This window comes from Xenia sp. Carnegie-2017, unplaced genomic scaffold, assembly GCF_021976095.1.
Source record: "Xenia sp. Carnegie-2017 unplaced genomic scaffold, XeniaSp_v1 HiC_scaffold_14, whole genome shotgun sequence".
NCBI classification, from domain to species: Eukaryota; Metazoa; Cnidaria; class Anthozoa; order Malacalcyonacea; family Xeniidae; genus Xenia; species Xenia sp. Carnegie-2017.
In genome coordinates, this window is record NW_025813447.1 from 9,964,842 (window position 1) to 9,983,530 (window position 18,689).

Consider the following 18,689-nt stretch of genomic DNA (forward strand, 5'->3'; position numbering starts at 1 on the left):
TCTGTTGCATTGCACCAGGCAGGCATTGGTTGAATAGAATGAAGAGTTGAAATACATCATCAACTATAAGTTCACCGTGCAAAGTAAAACGAGGCTGTGGATTCTTGCAGTAGTCATTACATCCTTTTACGTTTGGTGGATTGTATTTAACTTTAGATTTATCTTCTATTAGTATAAGCTATGTCTATTCAAGGTCATTCTCACATTCAGTAATCCGGCTTAATTTCGTTTGAAGCAAGTCTCTTGTGTAAATCAAAGTTCATTGCCGGTCCTGAACTCTTCTTCCAATGACAAGAAATGTAATCGTTGACAATATATTTATAAAACTTCTTGTATTTTGAATCAGGAACGGCAGTCTCAATTTCTTTCATTGTTTGTGTTGAGGATAATGTTTCTCACATGGCACATAGGAACATGTTGGACCGTCAATGACGGCGACGAACCTTTACGTAAAATGGCTCCCATGTCTTAGGGAATATTTGTGAAGTATTTGATGTGGATCGAGACAACTTCATCTTCAAGTGCTAAATATTGATAAAAGACATTAATATTCTTGACAACATTTTATATATAACAATTATAATATATATGGATGAAAAAATACACCAGCATACATAGGTTTATGCGAATTCTCTGTTATGCAAACGATACTATGACAATGATGGATATGATTGACAACACATAGCAAAAAAGCAGAACAGCATATCCTGCCTAAAATAAAAAAATCTACCGATATTTATAGTAAAGACAATGACATCACCTCTTAAAGTATAGTGTTTTGTCGACACAAATATCTGTCGCAATAATATCTGCTAACATCTTTACGATAGTAATGTTGCGAGAAAAAATAGGTATGTATATTATTTCCAACATGTCTGTTTTTTTTTGACAGAAATGGTTTTGCTGCATGGATTAAATCAGACAAATATAGAGACCGTGAAATATGACTCTCTACAATCGTTTCTAATTTTATTTATAATGATTTTTGAGCTTAAATAGAGTGCTTGTTAAAGAGTTGTTCAATACAAAGCTTATTTCCATACAGTAGAAAGTTCGTCCAATACAAAGTTTATCGAATAAAGTTTAGATGGCATATATTATTGTTATAGCGGAATGTTTTGCCTTAATTTCTATCTTGACCACAGGAAAATTCAAGTTTGTTATATAACCAGAAGAAATAAATAAAAAATAAGCATGTAGCAGATTAAACAAGGTGTGTCTATAATTCTCAAAATGGACAAACGGAGATTTACAAGCTACTTCAAATGCGAGATACCAGGAAAAACATAGTTATATCAGTACGCTGATATTAATTTTGTTAGATTTAATTGTATTAGTACCCATAATTTTTCTGCATTTACGCTGACCACGTCACAACTAATTCAAGTCTTGTTCTTGTGGGGTCATTTCCTGTGTCTGCATCAATTTTTATTGATGACTCAGTCTGGTTCTCTGTATTCTTCATTTCTTTTGATTTGTGTCTTTTCAGCATTCTATTAAACCATTTCGATCATGGTTTGACGTCTTCTTATGCAATCTTCGCACTCTTTATTCTTTCCACAAGTCATCAACAAATACATTATTCCTTTTTTACGACAACACAAATTGCAGTCCAGAATAAGTATTGAAATGAGGACAATTGAGAGGACGAAAGCAGCAAACATCATTTTAGGTGATGTGATGTAGAGGAACAATCCTTTATTTAACAAAATGTGTTTGATATCTGTGAAGAAATTTTAATAGGAATGAAATAATAAAGAGAATAATGAAACATAAATGCAAGTGTGTACAAGAAGTATACTTCTTAAGTGATGAACATAACTTTGCGTAGTTTTTTCTTACAAGTATATCATAGAGATTCATACCTGCATCACTTCCCCTTTGATGTTTATTCAAACGTTGTGATTTCCAAGTGTTTAATATAACAGCCAGTAAATTGCTATCGGCTGGTAATTGCGTAGATGGACTCCAAGGATTGCAAGATGTATGTTTTATGATCTTTAAATGCTTATAGAAGCCATTTTTGAGTTTCGTGCTAACATTTAGAATGTTCTCTGTTGCTTTGCAACCAGGCAGGCATTGTTTGAATGGTATGAAGAGTTGATGAATATTAACTGCCATGGGTTCACTGTGTACATTAAAACGTGGCTGTTGATTCTTGCAGTAGTCATTACATCCTCTCACGTTTGGTGGATTGTATTTAACCTTAGATTTAAATTCTGTTTCGTTAACTGTAAGAACAAAATGAAGTTTTTTAAGTTAAGCTGTGGTTATTCAACGTCATTCTCACATTCAGTAATCTGGCTTACTTTCGTTTGAAGTAAGGTTCTTGTGTAAATCAAAATTCATTGGCTGGCCTGACCACTCCTTCCAGTAACAAGAAATGTGATCGTAGACAATATATTTATAAAACTTCTTGTAGCTTTTTAAATCAGGCACAACAATCTCAATTTCTTTCATTTTTGTGGGTTGAGGATAACGTTCGGGACCTGGAACATTGTAACCGTCGTCTTTCATGTTGAGTACACATCGATGAACCTTTACATAAAATGGCTCCCTGTCCTTGGGAATATTTGTGAAGTTTTTGCTGTAAATTGAGACAACTTCATCTTCGAGGGCTGGATATTAAAAAAGTTATTATTCAATAAAGTGAACTATATCTTCAAAAACCTGTCGCTGTGTAAATGAATAATAAAAGTCATTTGTTTTCCTACCTAATCCATTGTTTCCTCCATTAACGTTTTTGCTGCATAAGACAAATGCGAAAACCACCCATAATGCCTGTGAAAAGTTGGCAATGGTACCTAAACGAGATAAACGTTCGCTTGTTAAATCAAAGAGCCCGTTTCCTCGCTATTTTTACGTTGTATAAAGTTAGATTGCGTGTTTTATTAAAGCAAAAAGCGTTTCACGAGAGGTTTGTTTCGATCAATTTAATATTTATACTAATTTTGTGTGTCCGAGGTGATTCAAGTCAGTGATCTAACATTAATCTTGTCAAATAAAGTATCTTTATTAGCAATGAAAATTTTGTCAATTGATATCTATTACGGTATATTTATTAAGTCTACAATCATAGTTACGACTGTCACAATTGCAAAGCATTTTTACTTACCCATTTTTTTCAGAATCTAGTTCACTTCAAGATACAACAAACAAGTAAGTTTCTTTTCTTGTTACTTAACACCTCACAAATCTGCTGCTTATGCCTGTTTGTATTGTTACAAAATGCTGCCTTATTTTATACCGTACTCAATTGTATCAAAGGTATGCTTGACCTCCCATGGTAACCGCACCGAAAAAAAAATTTTTTTCTCGTCGAAGGACATCCTTCGACTGATTTAGTACTTGGTAGGAAGCTATGTACTGGAACAAACCTTTCCTTTGTGGGCGAATTGCTGCAGCAACATAATTATGATGATTCATGTACGCTCCGAAATTGTTAATTGTTTAATATTACTGTATTTAAAATAATCATGCATTGTTCAGCTTAATAATTTTGTAATGTTTAGGAGCCGTTTGTTACTTTGCATTTTTGTCGGTATCGCCTGGGCCATACGAAGGTTGAAAATTGAGAGGCTTCATTCATGTATGCATATATAAATTATAACATGCTCATATGAATGTGAACCTCCTTAATTATCGATCTTCCTACGACCATGATGGCACAATAACCACCGCTTTACGTTCTTATATGAACTAAATTAAAAATATAGAATGTGTACTGCATCTTAAACTGTGTAAAATTCGACACATTAATCCTCCGCGAGGCACTTCAACGGAAGCCTTGATGTTTGAAAGAGCATCTTCACATCAATATTATGGGAAGAGGTTTTTATTTGCCACTCTTGTTTGTTTGGAATGTGATGCTAATTAAGTGGGACTTTCTAAGATCACTTTGTATTAAATTCTTCGGTGGTCTGAATTGCTCTCCCACAAAATATATTTGGAGAATTCTTTACCAAATTAAAGAATCGATGATACAATTGAAGTGAGACGGGATGTAGTAATTGTGTGAAAAGCAATTTATTATTATCTCGTTTGTATGAGCTCGATCAAGATTGAAAATATTAAGAATTCCTGTTTCGTTCATTCTCATTTTGTCTATTTTGGTTTGACCGCCATAGTTCCGAATATTTCGCAGATTGAATCTAACTGAAACATGTGTGAAGTCAACGTGAAAAATATTTAAATGCATGGTTAAGAAAAAGTTTAGAAATGTGGTGTATCACCCGTGGGTAGACCGGAATGGTCATTATTGCACATTTTTGATTTAATTTTTCTCACTCATGGTAGTGGTCAAGGTTTTTAGGTGCGGTGTGTTATGCAACCATTTAATTGCAAATTAATCTGCTAATAATTAGTTTCTCTCCGATACGTCGTTAATAGAAACATTTTACTTCTGTTTAATGCACTATAGAGGCTATTTATGTTGATGATTATTTCATTAGTGAAAAAGCCTTTAATTTTTCTTATCATTTTGAACGTTTTAAATAAAATAATGAAGTTAAATATAAATTCTGGCAATATGCTATTGTATGAATGTGAAAAGATGTATTTTTATGTCGATTGAAGGTAAATTGGACAAAAAATGCATTTAACACATCTAATAAAATTTTCAGTTTATTTTCAATAGGAAGTGCATGTTATAATGGTCAACTGCATACCAACATATCTTGACGACGATCTGTAAAAATTTGGCCGTAGCGACTATTTCTTTCTCTTTTTCAGTAAGTTTTTCCCATGGATGATGCTGCTATGGTTTGCCAAATAGTTTATCACAACAAATTAGCTTCGCGGGGCGATGGTCATAATAATGATAATTTCGTATCATTTCTAATTTTGAAAACATTTGTCACACCCTATTTGTTTTTTCAGAATGCGGCTTGCTTAACATTGTCAACACATATTGGGTATGTTTTTCCCTTTTTCGTATCAACAATTATTGTCTGCTGCTGCTGCTAGCTTATGTACATTATGTTTTTCTTTTACTATGCTGTTAACGTTGCTTTACAGTAATAGTTATATTTCATATTCCGGCTTGTTGCATGTCCTAAATCATGATCAAAATTTTTCTCTGGCTAGTTTCCATACTTGTCTTACGATATCAACCAACGACATTTCATATCCAATTTCAACTTTCCGCTCCTGTAAGTTTTATAGACATGCGCCCACTCAATTAGAGTTATATATAATTATATAATTATTTTGAAGGATGTTCCTGCATTTTTTTGTTGCCCTGTTGTCAATCATATAAAATGTAGATACTGTTCGACGTTTGTTGAACAAGCTACTACTTTTTACACTTCGTCCCAAACAAAGCTTTTTGTTTGCATGAGCCGAACGGTAAAGAGATCCTTAATTAGTTAAATATTGTCATCTGTGATATTGTGTTGAACAAACTATCAAAGTGCGTGCGTTTAGGCAAATAACATGGTTGTTTTCGTCAGGCGCTATGTATGATTGTCGTAATGAACACGAATTCGATTTCCGCTCGGCAAGTCTCTCGCTACTATTTTAAATAATCGCTATAATAATGGAGCACTCGAAGCATTTAGAAAATTCCAACGACTTGAACTTAAGCTGGGAAAAGCCAAACTCGACTTGGATTTTCTTACGACATGCAGAAAGCGCTCTGTGATACCAAGATTCCTGTGGTTCAAAGTAGCTAGTCGTCGTTTACAAAACTCTAGCGCTTATCGCCAATGCCAAAATAAACTCCTTCAAGAAGAAATAAACGGAAACACGCATACGCGTCCTCTCAGCATGGTAACACAAGCACACTCCATTGGGCCTCTCTTTGCTGATATATTCATGTCATCTGACAATCCTGGCTTAAGAATGTCCTTCTTCATTTGAAAACCATGCAACTTTACCGATCTAAGTCGCAAACTTTTACTTCACATCCCTCCATCACGTCCCAATCTTTCTTGACTATCTGAACCAGCACCTAACACCACATTTACAAGGAAATCTTTCAAAACTTAAACTATTCCCACCGACATTGACACATCTCGCACTAATAAAATTCACCACTCTAAACCTCTGCAAACCTACTTTCACTGGCCTTTTCCAGACTCGATCAAATGCAAATTCAAGACATTGCCCACAAGGTTTCACTAGTCCCCTGCTTACTACAAGAAGACTTGAACCTTTTCTATAGAAAAAGACAGAACTATGTTTCTAAATACAAAGGAAAAGGCATGTTACTTAACAAAGACGACTACATAAAGAAAATGAACACACTCATCTGACACAAAAAGTTTCTTCCGCATGATTGATCCAGTAAAAGTCACTTTACAACGAGAAAATCAAGTGAAGTCTTTAAAAAAGTTGAAAGACTGCTAAATCTATCGGCCAAGAAACTTACAAAAACTTTACCCTACTGGTTCACGAATAGGTATATTGTATGGTCTTCTAAAATACATAAATGTAACATCCCTCTCAGACCCATTCTTTCCTCCATTTCACTATTCGTATAAACTAGCAAATTTATTTTCCGCCCTTTACAAGCAACTTTATCATCTTCTTTCTTCCCTAAGGACAAAATTCTAAACCTCTGAGATCTGGTGTAGTCTATTTATTCAAGTGTCGAAGCTGCTAACGCCTCGTATGTTGACAAACCATCCGCATAATATCCAATAGCATTTTAACAACCACAAGTACTTCAACGGACTCACTGCAACAGAGTTTGAAAACTACTCTCTGCTGTTAAGAACTGTCACTTATCTTTAACGGGAAAATGTACCAGCAAATTGATGGTGTGGCTATGGGCAGTCCATTGGGCCCTTCTTATGAACTCTCCATTCATGAACCTTCTAATCAATAAATACTGGCTTACTTAATGTGCAAGGAAATTCCATTCCACTTAACCTCTTTAATTTCTCTTTTTTTACTTCTAACTTCTTATCATATAATCCATTTGACATCTCCTTTCGTAGTAATTTAACACCTTTTGTAAATATAATATTTTGTCTTAACATCCTATTTATTATTTGTCTTGAGTAAAGACGAAACGTTACAATAAATTCAATTTTACAATTTTTCTGGTCTATTTCTATGGCTCTAATCAAAACTTTGTTGGGCATTAATTTTTATTACACGAATTCGATTTCCACTCGGCAAGTCTCTCGCTACTCTTTTAATAGTAGTTTTAGGCGGCGCTGTACAAACTCTCTTTAATAGCGGGCTGTCTGCAAGGATCTGTCCTTTGTATTTAGATACAGTTCATGCATACTAAATTCATATTTTGTCTTATTGACATCTTGTTTGTGTCATGTCTTCGCTTGCGGTAACACTCTGCATTCTGCTCTCTCTTTTGATTTCACCTTATTCTCTCCAGCTTGATATCCAAGACTTGATCTGGATCTCTGCGCTCTAGATCTCTTTTTCTCGCCATTTTCTCCTTTGCAACAATCTACACAATCATCTCGATCATAGTTTGCTTGCTTTTGATACAATCTTTGCACTCCTTTTTCTTCCCACAAGTCAACAACAAATACATTATTCCTTTTTTACGACAACACGGTTGCAGTCCAGAATGAGTATTGAAATGAGGACAATTGAGAGAGCAAAAGCAGCAACCATTATTTTAGGTGATGTGATGTAGAGGAACAATCTTTTATTTAACAAAATGTGTTTGATATCTGTGAAGAAATTTTAAGAGGAATGAAATAATAAATAGAATTATGAAACATAAATGCAAGTGTTTACAAGAAGTATACTTCTTAAGTGATGAACATAACTTGTCGTAAAAATGGCGTGGCATGCGCTTTTTACTTCCGGTTCAATCTACGACGGCAGTTGTGTTGACGGCTTCGACGTGAAAACATATCATGTCTATGTTATTCGCCTTAGCTTTGCTTCGACAATATTATTGATATCGATCTGAATATTGATGTCATGCCCTACCTCATCCAACAATTGTATATTACGATGTATTTATGAAATCTACATATGTATTACAATTTCCACAATTGCAAAGCATTATTTTTACTTACCCATTTTTTTCAGATTCTGGTTCACTTCAAGATACAACAAACAAGTAAGTTTCTTTTCTTGTTACTTAACACCTCACAAGTCTGCTGTTTATGCCTGTTTGTATTGCTACAAAACGCTGCCTCATTTTATACCGTACTCAATTGTATTTAAGGTATAATTCACCTCCTTGCGGTAAACCCCAACGAAAAAATTTTCTCTCCTCGAAGTACATTTACCTAACATTTCCTGTTGTGGGCGAATTGCTGCCGTAACATGATTATGATGATTCATGCACTTGTCGAAATTGTTAATTGTTTATTATTACTGTATTTGAAATAATCATGCATTGTTCCAGATGTAAACGATAACATTCTCACGAATGTGAACCTCCTTAATTATCGATCTTCCTACTGTCACGATGGCACAATAACCAACACCTTACGTTCGTTGGTACAAAACTGTATTGAATATAGAATGTGTACACCAAGTGTAAAATTTGGCTCACGACACCCTGCAAGGCACTTCAACGGAAGCCTTGATGTTTGAAAGAGCATCTTAGAGGGACAATACATATACTGTCAAAACGGACCCGTGCTGACGCACGACTCTCAGAATTTTCCTCTGGCTTCTTTCACACTGCAAAAAATGCTTGAGTAAATTATACACAATGTTTGAGTAACTCGAATTCGTACGCAATTTTTTTGAGTAAGTTTCACTCATTGTGGCGTAATGATCAATTTTACTCTTTTCTGGATTAAAGCTGTTAGTCAAAATTTTTAGTAGTTGTTATCGCTGAGTAATTGGTACTCACTTTGAACGAGTTTGTTTTACTCAGCAATTAAGCGTACTTTTACTTAAAACGTGAGTCAGTCATTCTCAATCAATATTTTAAGTAAAACTCTTAGATTATAAAATTTCTTTGTCGTAATGTCAAAATATAAAAACAAACATCTTTTTTACAAGTTTGAAAATTTTACCATCCAATGGTTTACGCTATACAGGCTTCGTGCAACCGGCCCCTGTTGAGTAAATTGATTCTTACTCATTTTTTCTTGAGTAAAAGAAATAAGAGATTTTTAAATTCGAAAAACAGCACGCGCAAAACATTCGAGAAAAAGGCGTGCTACAGCACGGGGTAAACGCACGGTGTTCACGTGTAACATTTGGTCATTCAAATAATTCATGAAGTGTCCTAATTTATTGTGAGGAGGGAAGGGGGGTGTTTTGAGTGGTATTTCTGAGTGTTTCTTCCTATTAGAATTGCAGAGTTGGTATTATGTCCGTGCCACTTCGTAATAAAATTCATGTTTTTCAAGTGGTTAGTGAGAGCGTTCGTAATATTGACTGATTCGCACGTCCATATAAATGGTCGACAAAGAGCAGAACTATCAACTGTACGTGTTTGTCTATTGTGCAAAAAAGAACTTGACCAAGCATGCCTAAAGTCTAACTGGAATTTATCACTGTTGCATATTTTAATTTATCAACTGTCCTATACTCTAAAAGAGAGAAATCAAACACTTTTTGGTCAACAGTATCGTTTGCTATAAAAACTTAATTATCTAAACAACTTTCGATAGTCGCGGTTAATGAAAAATCAACAGCGCTTTATGCATATGGCTATGTTGTAAAATTTAAGTAGCCATGTTTCATGGAATGGCTGTCGATAACAAAAATTTTTAGAGTGTGACAACAAAAAGACGTCGTGAAAATGGCGTGGCATGCGCTTTTTACTTCCGGTTCAATCTACGACGGCAGTTGTGTTGACGGCTTCGACGTGAAAACATACAATTTGACGTCGTATCGGCGACGGAATTATTTTTGATATTTGCCTCTCCTAAATTATTATATAGGCCTACATATATTCATTTAAGAAAAACAGCGAATGTTTTGTTTCCTAAAGCGAAAAAAAACACAAACAAATAAACAAAGTGGGGTCTGCCCTAATTTCGGGGGCTTCCTCGGAGTCAAAACAATTTTAGTCACAAAGCCGCATGTCGATGATTTTGCTTTTATTTATAATTTTTTAAAATAAATATACTGCAGTATATTTTTGATATCAAAAATTTGGTTTAAAATCATCGGAAAACACGATTCAGCAGGAAAAATGCCGAAATGGATGAAACTTGTTTCATACTATAATTTAACGAAGTCCTACAAAAGGTTTTCTAAATCATAAATACTTTACGACGTGGTGGCATCCTAGACCCAGATCCCTCGCGAAAATTTGACGACTTATTAGTCGAAACGTCGTGTTTGCTAAATCACTTTATTGCTCAAGGGAGGAGGCTCTGCTAAGGGAGTTTGGACTGCCTTAAACAAGTTTGTTTTTGAGATATTTAAATGCTTTTTATGAAAATACAATTATCTCCTTGATGAATCAATTCAAGATAAAAAAAGATAGATACAGAGTTACAGAAACCATGAAACTTTCATTCACTTTCGTGTTATTCTAGAAAAAATCCCATCTTACAAGAAAGGAACAATAAAAAGAAATATGTGAAGTGCCTGAACTTTAGAGAGTAATTTCAGTGCTTTTAATAATACTTTTAGGCGTGGGGGATGTACAAACACTCTTTAATAGCGGGGCTGTCTGCAAGGAGAGAGTTTGTTGTATTTGTATATAGTTCATACATTCTAAATTCATATTTTCTCTTATTGGCATCTTGTTTGTGTCATGTCTTCGCTTGCGGTTACACTCTGCATTCTTCTCACTCTTTTGCATTCATCTTCTTCTCTCCAGCCTGATATCCAAGACTTGATCCGGATCTCTGCGCTCTCTTTTTCTCTCTGTTTTCTCCTTTGCAACAATCTACACAATCATTTCGATCATAGTTTGCTTGCTTTTGATGCAATCTTTGCACTCCTTTTTCTTCCCACAAGTCAACAACAAATACATTATTCCTTTTTTACGACAACACAGACTGCAGTCCAGAATAAGTATTGAAATAAGGACAATTGTGAGAACAAAAGCAGCAAAAATCATTTTGGGTGATGTGATGTAGAGGAACAATCCTTTATTTAACAAAATGTGTTTGATATCTGTGAAGAAATTTTAATAGGAATGAAATAATAAAGAGAATGATGAAACATAAATGCAAGTGCTTGCAAGAAGTATACTTCTTAAGTGATGAACATAACTTTGCGTAGTTTTTTCTTACAAGTACATCATAGAGATTCATACCTTCATCACTCTCCCTTTGATGTTTAGTGAAACTTTGTGATTTCGAGGTGTTCAAAACAGCAAGTAAATTGCTATCGGCTTGTGATTGCGTAGATGGGCTCCAAGGATTGCAAGATGTATGTTTTATGATAATGAAATGCGTATAGAAGCCAGTTTTGAGTTTCGTTCTAATATTGAGAATGTTCTCTGTTGCTTTGCAACCAGGCAGGCATTGTTTGAATGGTATGAAGAGTTGATCTATATTAACTGCCATGGGTTCACTGTGTACATAAAAACGTGGCTGTTGATTCTTGCAGTAGTCATTACATCCTCTCACGTTTGGTGGATTGTATTTAACCTTAGATTTAAATTCTGTTTCGTTAACTGTAAGAACAAAATGAAGTTTTTAAGTTAAGCTGTGGTTATTCAACGTCATTCTCACATTCAGTAATCCGGCTTACTTTCGTTTGAAGTAAGGTTCTTGTGTAAATCAAAGTTCATTGGCTGGCCTAACCACTTCTTCCAGTTACAAGAAATGTGATCGTAGACAATATATTTATAAAACTTCTTGTAGTTTTTTAAATCAGGCACAACAATCTCAATTTCTTTCATTTTTGTGGGTTGGGGATAATATTCGAGACCTGGAACATTGTAACCGTCGTATTTCATGTTGAGTACACATCGATGAACCTTTACATAAAATGGCTCCCTGTCCTTGGGAATATTTGTGAAGTTTTTGCTGTAAATTGAGACAACTTCATCTTCGAGGGCTGGATATTAAAAAAGTTATTATTCAATAAAGTGAACTATATCTTCAAAAACCTGTCGCTGTTTAAATGAATAATAAAAGTCATTTGTTTTCCTACCTAATCCATTGTTTCCTCCATTAACGTTTTTGCTGCATAAGACAAATGCGAAAACCACCCATAATGCCTGTGAAAAGTTGGCAATGGTACCTAAACGAGATAAAAGTTAACTTGTTAAATCAAAGAGCCTGTTTCATGGCTATTTTTACGTTGTATAAAGTTAGATTGCGTGTTTTATTAAAGCATAGCAAGGGTTTCACGAGAGGATGCTTCGGTTAATCTAATATTAATACTAATTTTGTGTATTCGAGGTGATTCAAGTCAGTGAACTAAGGCCCCGTCCATTTATAGCCCATGTCAATTTATATGTCCCCATTATTATTCACTATGTAAACATTGACCGTTTTATTGGTCAAGTACCTGCAAATAATTCTCGATACTGTAATTGTGACATCGTATCTACAAAGAGTTTGTTAAGATGACTAATAATACAATTATTAAATTCAGCTTTCATATGATATCAAGGATTATTTATACTTCGGTCTATGTTATTCGCCTTAGCTTTGCTTCGACAATATTATTGATATCTATCTGAATATTGATGTCATGCCCAACCTCATCCAACAATTGTATATTACGATGTATTTATGAAATCTACATATGTATTACAATTTCCACAATCAAAGCATTATTTTTACTTACCCATTTTTTTCAGATTCTGGTTCACTTCAAGATACAACAAACAAGTAAGTTTCTTTTCTTGTTACTTAACACCTCACAAGTCTGCTGTTTATGCCTGTTTGTATTGCTACAAAACGCTGCCTCATTTTATACCGTACTCAATTGTATTTAAGGTATAATTCACCTCCTTGCGGTAAACCCCAACGAAAAAAAATTTTTCTCTCCTCGAAGTACATTTACCTAACATTTCCTGTTGTGGGCGAATTGCTGCCGTAACATGATTATGATGATTCATGCACTTGTCGAAATTGTTAATTGTTTATTATTACTGTATTTGAAATAATCATGCATTGTTCCAGATGTAAACGATAACATTCTCACGAATGTGAACCTCCTTAATTATCGATCTTCCTACTGTCACGATGGCACAATAACCAACACCTTACGTTCGTTGGTACAAAACTGTATTGAATATAGAATGTGTACACCAAGTGTAAAATTTGGCTCACGACACCCTGCAAGGCACTTCAACGGAAGCCTTGATGTTTGAAAGAGCATCTTAGAGGGACAATACATATAAACGGACCCGTGCTGACGCACGACTCTCAGAATTTTCCTCTGGCTTCTTTCACACTGCAAAATGCTTGAGTAAATTATACACAATGTTTGAGTAACTCGAATTCGTACGCAACTTTTTGAGTAAGTTTCACTCATTGTGGCGTAATGATCAATTTTACTCTTTTCTGGATTAAAGCTGTTAGTCAAAATTTTTAGTAGTTGTTATCGCTGAGTAATTGGTACTCACTTTGAACGAGTTTGTTTTACTCAGCAATTAAGCGTACTTTTACTTAAAACGTGAGTCAGTCATTCTCAATCAATATTTTAAGTAAAACTCTTAGATTATAAAATTTCTTTGTCGTAATGTGAAAATATAAAAACAAACATCTTTTTTACAAGTTTGAAAATTTTACCATCCAATGGTTTACGCTATACAGGCTTCGTGCAACCGGCCCCTGTTGAGTAAATTGATTCTTACTCATTTTTTCTTGAGTAAAATAAATAAGAGATTTTAAATTCGAAAACAGCACGCGCAAAACATTCGAGAAAAAGGCGTGCTACAGCACGGGGTAAACGCACGGTGTTCACGTGTAACATTTGGTCATTCAAATAATTCATGAAGTGTCCTAATTTATTGTGAGGAGGGAAGGGGGGTGTTTTGAGTGGTATTTCTAAGTGTTTCTTCCTATTAGAATTGCAGAGTTGGTATTATGTCCGTGCCACTTCGTATTAAAATTCATGTTTTTCAAGTGGTTAGTGAGAGCGTTCGTAATATTGACTAATTCGCACGTCCATATAAATGGTAGACAAAGAGCAGAACTATCGACTGTACGTGTTTGTCTATTGTGCAAAAAAGAACTTGACCAAGCATGCCTAAGGTCTAACTGGAATTTATCGCTGTTGCATATTTTAATTTATCAACTGTCCTATACTCTGAAAGAGAGAAATCAAACACTTTTTGGTCAACAGTATCGTTTGCTATAATAACGGAATTATCTCAACGACTATCGATAGTCGCGGTTAATGAAAAAAACAACAGCGCTTTATGCATATGGCTATGTTGTAAAATTTAAGTAGCCATATTTCATGGAATGGCTGTCAATAACAAAATTTTCAACGTCATAAAATCTTTGCGACTTTCGGTGATCTATTTTAAGACGCCATGAAAATGGCGTGGCATGCGCTTTTTACTTCCGGTTCAATCTACGACGGCAGTTGTGTTGACGGCTTCGACGTGAAAACATACAATTTGACGTCGTGTCGGCGACGGAATTATTTTTGATATTTGCTCTCCTAAAATATTATATAGGCCTACATATATTCATTTAAGAAAAACAGCGAATGTTTTATTTCCTAAAGCGAAAAAACACAAACAAATAAACAAAGTGAGGTCTGCCCTAATTTCGGGGCTTCCTCGAGTCAAAACAATTTTAGTCACAAAGCCGCATGTCGATGATTTTGCTTTTATTTATAATTTTTTAAAATAAATATACTGCAGTATATTTTTGATATCAAAAATTTGGTTTAAAATCATCGGAAAACACGATTCAGCAGGAAAATGCCGAAATGGATGAAACTTGTTTCATACTATAATTTAACGAAGTCCTACAAAGGTTTGCTAAATCATAAATACTTTACGACGTGGTGGCGTCCTAGACCCAGATCCCTCGCGAAAATTTGACGACTTATTAGTCGAAACGTCGTTTTTGCTAAATCACTTTATTGCTCAAGGGAGGAGGCTCTGCTAAGGGAGTTTGGACTGCCTTAAACAAGTTTGTTTTGAGATATTTAAATGCTTTTATGAAAATACAATTATCTCCTTGATGAATCAATTCAAGACAAAAAAAAGATAGAAACAGAGTTACAGAAACCATGAAACTTTCATTCACTTTCGTGTTATTCTAGAAAAAATCACATCTTACAAGAAAGGAACAATAAAAAGAAATATGTGAAGTGCCTGAACTTTAGAGAGTAATTTCAGTGCTTTTAAAAATACTTTTAGGCGTGGGGGATGTACAAACACTCTTTAATAGCGGGGCTGTCTGCAAGGAGAGAGTTTGTTGTATTTGTATATAGTTCATACATTCTAAATTCATATTTTCTCTTATTGGCATCTTGTTTGTGTCATGTCTTCGCTTGCGGTTACACTCTGCATTCTTCTCACTCTTTTGCATTCATCCTCTTCTCTCCAGCCTGATATCCAAGACTTGATCCGGATCTCTGCTCTCTCTTTTTCTCTCTGTTTTTCTCCTTTGCAACAATCTACACAATCATTTCGATCATAGTTTGCTTGCTTTTGATGCAATCTTTGCACTCCTTTTTCTTTCCACAAGTCAACAACAAATACATTATTCCTTTTTTACGACAACACAGACTGCAGTCCAGAATAAGTATTGAAATGAGGACAATTGTGAGAACAAAAGCAGCAAAAATCATTTTGGGTGATGTGATGTAGAGCAACAATCCTTTATTTAACAAAATGTGTTTGATATCTGTGAAGAAATTTTAATAGGAATGAAATAATAAAGAGAATGATGAAACATAAATGCAAGTGCTTACAAGAAGTATACTTCTTAAGTGATGAACATAACTTTGCTTTGTTTTTTCTTACAAGTATATCATAGAAATTCATACCTTCATCACTTCCCCTTTGATGTTTATTCAAACTTTGTGATTTCGAGATGTTTAAAACAGCCAGTAAATTGCTATCGGTTTGTGATTGCGTAGATGGGCTCCAACGATTGCAAGATGTATGTCTTATGATCTTTAAATGCTTATAGAAGCCATTTTTGAGTTTCGTGCTAACATTGCGAATGTTCTCTGTTGCTTTGCAACCAGGCAGGCATTGTTTGAATGGTATGAAAAGTTGATCTATATTAACTGCCATGGGTTCACTGTGTACATTAAAACGTGGCTGTTGATTCTTGCAGTAGTCATTACATCCTCTCACGTTTGGTGGATTGTATTTAACCTTAGATTTAAATTCTGTTTCGTTAACTGTAAGAAAAAAATGAAGTTTTTAAGTTAAGCTGTGGTTATTCAACGTCATTCTCACATTCAGTAATCCGGCTTACTTTCGTTTGAAGTAAGGTTCTTGTGTAAATCAAAGTTCATTGGCTGGCCTAACCACTTCTTCCAGTTACAAGAAATGTGATCGTAGACAATATATTTATAAAACTTCTTGTAGCTTTTTAAATCAGCAACGGCGATCTCAATTTCTTTCATTTTTGTGGGTTGGGGATAATATTCGAGACCTGGAACATTGTAACCGTCGTCTGTCATGTTGAGTACACATCGATGTACCTTTACATAAAATGGCTCCCTGTCCTTGGGAATATTTGTGAAGTTTTTGCTGTAAATTGAGACAACTTCATCTTCAAGTGCTAAATATTAAAAATATACATAATGGTATATCGTTTAAACGTTGAACTTTGACTATATCATTAAAATTTGCTTCAGAAACTAAATTCTTTAATGTATTTATACATGACTTTATGGATCAACATGTCAAAAGCCGTCGTCTTCATACCTAATCCACGGCTTTCTGCATTCGCGTTTTTGCTGTTTGAGACAAATATCAAAGCCATACATAATGCCTTTGTGTATTTGAAATACAAAAGATTACCTAAACAAGAGAGAAATTTTTCGTTAGTGACAAGGCTTTATGTTCATTATTTCGTACATTTTAGGGTAGTTTAAATTTATTAAACGACCACGTAAAGTGAAATACTTTATCTCTTATTTTGTATGGAGGAACTGATCGAAACGCTGCAGGTTGATTGATAAATTTCCATGGTCGATTATTTAAATATTTTGTTAATTTGTTTTATTTTTTTTCATTTTGTACATTTTTTCCTGACTACAAGTTTCCGTTAATTTTTCCAATTAACTCTGATCTCCTACACAAAACTGCGTCATAAAAATATGGATAGTAATGTCTAGTTGTAGTGATGTGAATAGTTATAGTTATGTCTTGAGTTATGTAGTAATGTCTTTTATCGTGCATTCAGCGAATGGCGCGTACATGTTTGTAAATTAAGTGCAAGATCTTCGTTAGTGCGAAAGATATGCGTCTAGTAGATTCGCAGTGATATTGCTTTTTATGGCATAAACGATCTTAAGTCTCCATCAGTGAAAGAATTTCTTTGTGCTTTTCCACACCCTGTTGTTTGGTGAAATAATTACAGAAATAAAAAGAAAACTGAAGTCCTGCAATTATTTCAAAATCGCAACGCCTACAATGTTATTGATTTAAATTTAGCAAAACAATTTTAAATGTAATAAATTCATCATCAAGGCGCTTTTATTATCCTACTGGCTAATATATCAGTTAACACATTTCTATCTACTACAGTTTTCTTTTCCTTTTATTCCATAAATTGGCCTTAATATTGCATTATACTGGTTACATTTTGTAAATGATTTTATAAAATAAACTTTTGTATAATCACACTTTTTAATTAGCTACATTCGTATACATACTCACCCATATTTTCTTTTTTAGAATTTGATTTCTCCACGAAATTTCACAATGTCAGGTATTGTGCTCCTATTTATATTTTACAAGTTTAGTGTGTGTCTGCAGATTGTATTTGCTTTTATACTTAAACCGACATGCTGTGAACCTCAAATGGTTAACTGCGATCGTGACGATTTCAAATAAATTTCCTTTTCAAAATACATTACTGAAATTGTTTTCTGTGGTCTGCTTGATTTCCATTGGAATGACTGATTTTGATAAGATATTAAGTAATGATTGAAAACTACACTTTAACTTTGGTCTTATAAAATCGATGCATGTGAATGTACAATGTACTTGCATTAATCTACTGCGGATTTCTGTCAGTAAGTAATCAATGACCCCGATGATTTTATCAAACAACGTCACGTGCAAGTTCTAGAAAGTCGCGAAAGAGAGTTTGCTTTTGTACAAATATATTAACACAATGAAAATGAGAAAATTTTGAAAGGCGGGCTGCGTTAAATAGCATCAGCAAAAGTATGCATCATCTTCTTGTAGTTTTATGACACAAACATGGCTTTGACCGTCGGTGGGGTATTTTGTTCAATATTCATCGACGACTTCTAGTTACACTATATTTGTTGCTAATGTCTTTTCCGGTGGTTTTCTAAGATGACTTGTCAAAAAATGTTTGCATTTCAATAATTAGCATATTTCTTAATATCACATGTTATTTTTAGCTTATGAGTTGGTCTTTACATTTGCAATTTCTGGTATTGTACCAAGTACGAAAGTAAACTTTTGTAGCGGTAAAAAAAAATGAAACTTAAAGTGACCAACTAAAGGCACAGAGCGCTTGCATTGAATGATTCCTTCTCTGCCGCAGTGTCTATTACGCTTTGACTTAGTGACTCGTATCAATCATTACAGTCAATTTTTTTGCAATATTGGGTAATCTTTTGAAAAGATTCACCTATATTTGCTTGTTAGTTTGAACAAATTTATATATTTGACATTATTCGATGAAAACCACACATGG

The 18,689-nt window shown here is 34.3% G+C and overlaps 2 protein-coding genes and 1 long non-coding RNA gene across 7 annotated transcripts; all 3 read right to left on the minus strand.

Moving 5' to 3' along the window:
- Positions 1 to 1,077: 1,077 nt before the first annotated feature.
- Positions 1,078 to 18,091, minus strand: LOC124433694. 3 transcript variants are annotated; one of them, XM_046983484.1, is made up of 5 exons: positions 17,675 to 18,091; positions 16,718 to 16,813; positions 16,263 to 16,571; positions 15,823 to 16,185; positions 1,078 to 1,723 (listed from the first exon to the last, which is right to left on the minus strand). In XM_046983484.1, exons 1-5 carry the CDS (start codon positions 17,676 to 17,678, stop codon positions 1,497 to 1,499), a joined length of 999 nt encoding a protein of 332 aa, XP_046839440.1. In that variant the 5' UTR covers positions 17,679 to 18,091; the 3' UTR covers positions 1,078 to 1,496. The 3 variants fall into 3 exon arrangements, with proteins under 3 accessions (XP_046839440.1, XP_046839439.1, XP_046839442.1); XM_046983483.1 differs by lacking the exon at positions 1,078 to 1,723 and adding an exon at positions 15,050 to 15,680 and having other exon boundaries at positions 17,675 to 18,087; XM_046983486.1 differs by lacking the exon at positions 1,078 to 1,723 and adding an exon at positions 15,050 to 15,450 and having other exon boundaries at positions 17,675 to 18,077.
- LOC124433718 lies at positions 7,074 to 8,124 on the minus strand. The gene is made up of 2 exons (XR_006944579.1): positions 8,001 to 8,124; positions 7,074 to 7,646 (listed from the first exon to the last, which is right to left on the minus strand). It is a non-coding gene; the product is annotated as an uncharacterized LOC124433718 (long non-coding RNA).
- LOC124433691 lies at positions 10,393 to 12,514 on the minus strand. 3 transcript variants are annotated; one of them, XM_046983478.1, is made up of 5 exons: positions 12,370 to 12,514; positions 12,010 to 12,099; positions 11,605 to 11,913; positions 11,165 to 11,527; positions 10,393 to 10,911 (listed from the first exon to the last, which is right to left on the minus strand). In XM_046983478.1, the coding sequence occupies exons 1-5, from the start codon at positions 12,461 to 12,463 to the stop codon at positions 10,793 to 10,795; spliced, it is 975 nt and encodes a 324-aa protein (XP_046839434.1). In that variant the 5' UTR covers positions 12,464 to 12,514; the 3' UTR covers positions 10,393 to 10,792. The 3 variants fall into 3 exon arrangements, with proteins under 3 accessions (XP_046839434.1, XP_046839433.1, XP_046839435.1); XM_046983477.1 differs by having other exon boundaries at positions 10,393 to 11,022; XM_046983479.1 differs by having other exon boundaries at positions 10,393 to 10,792; positions 12,370 to 12,507.
- Positions 18,092 to 18,689: the final 598 nt, after the last annotated feature.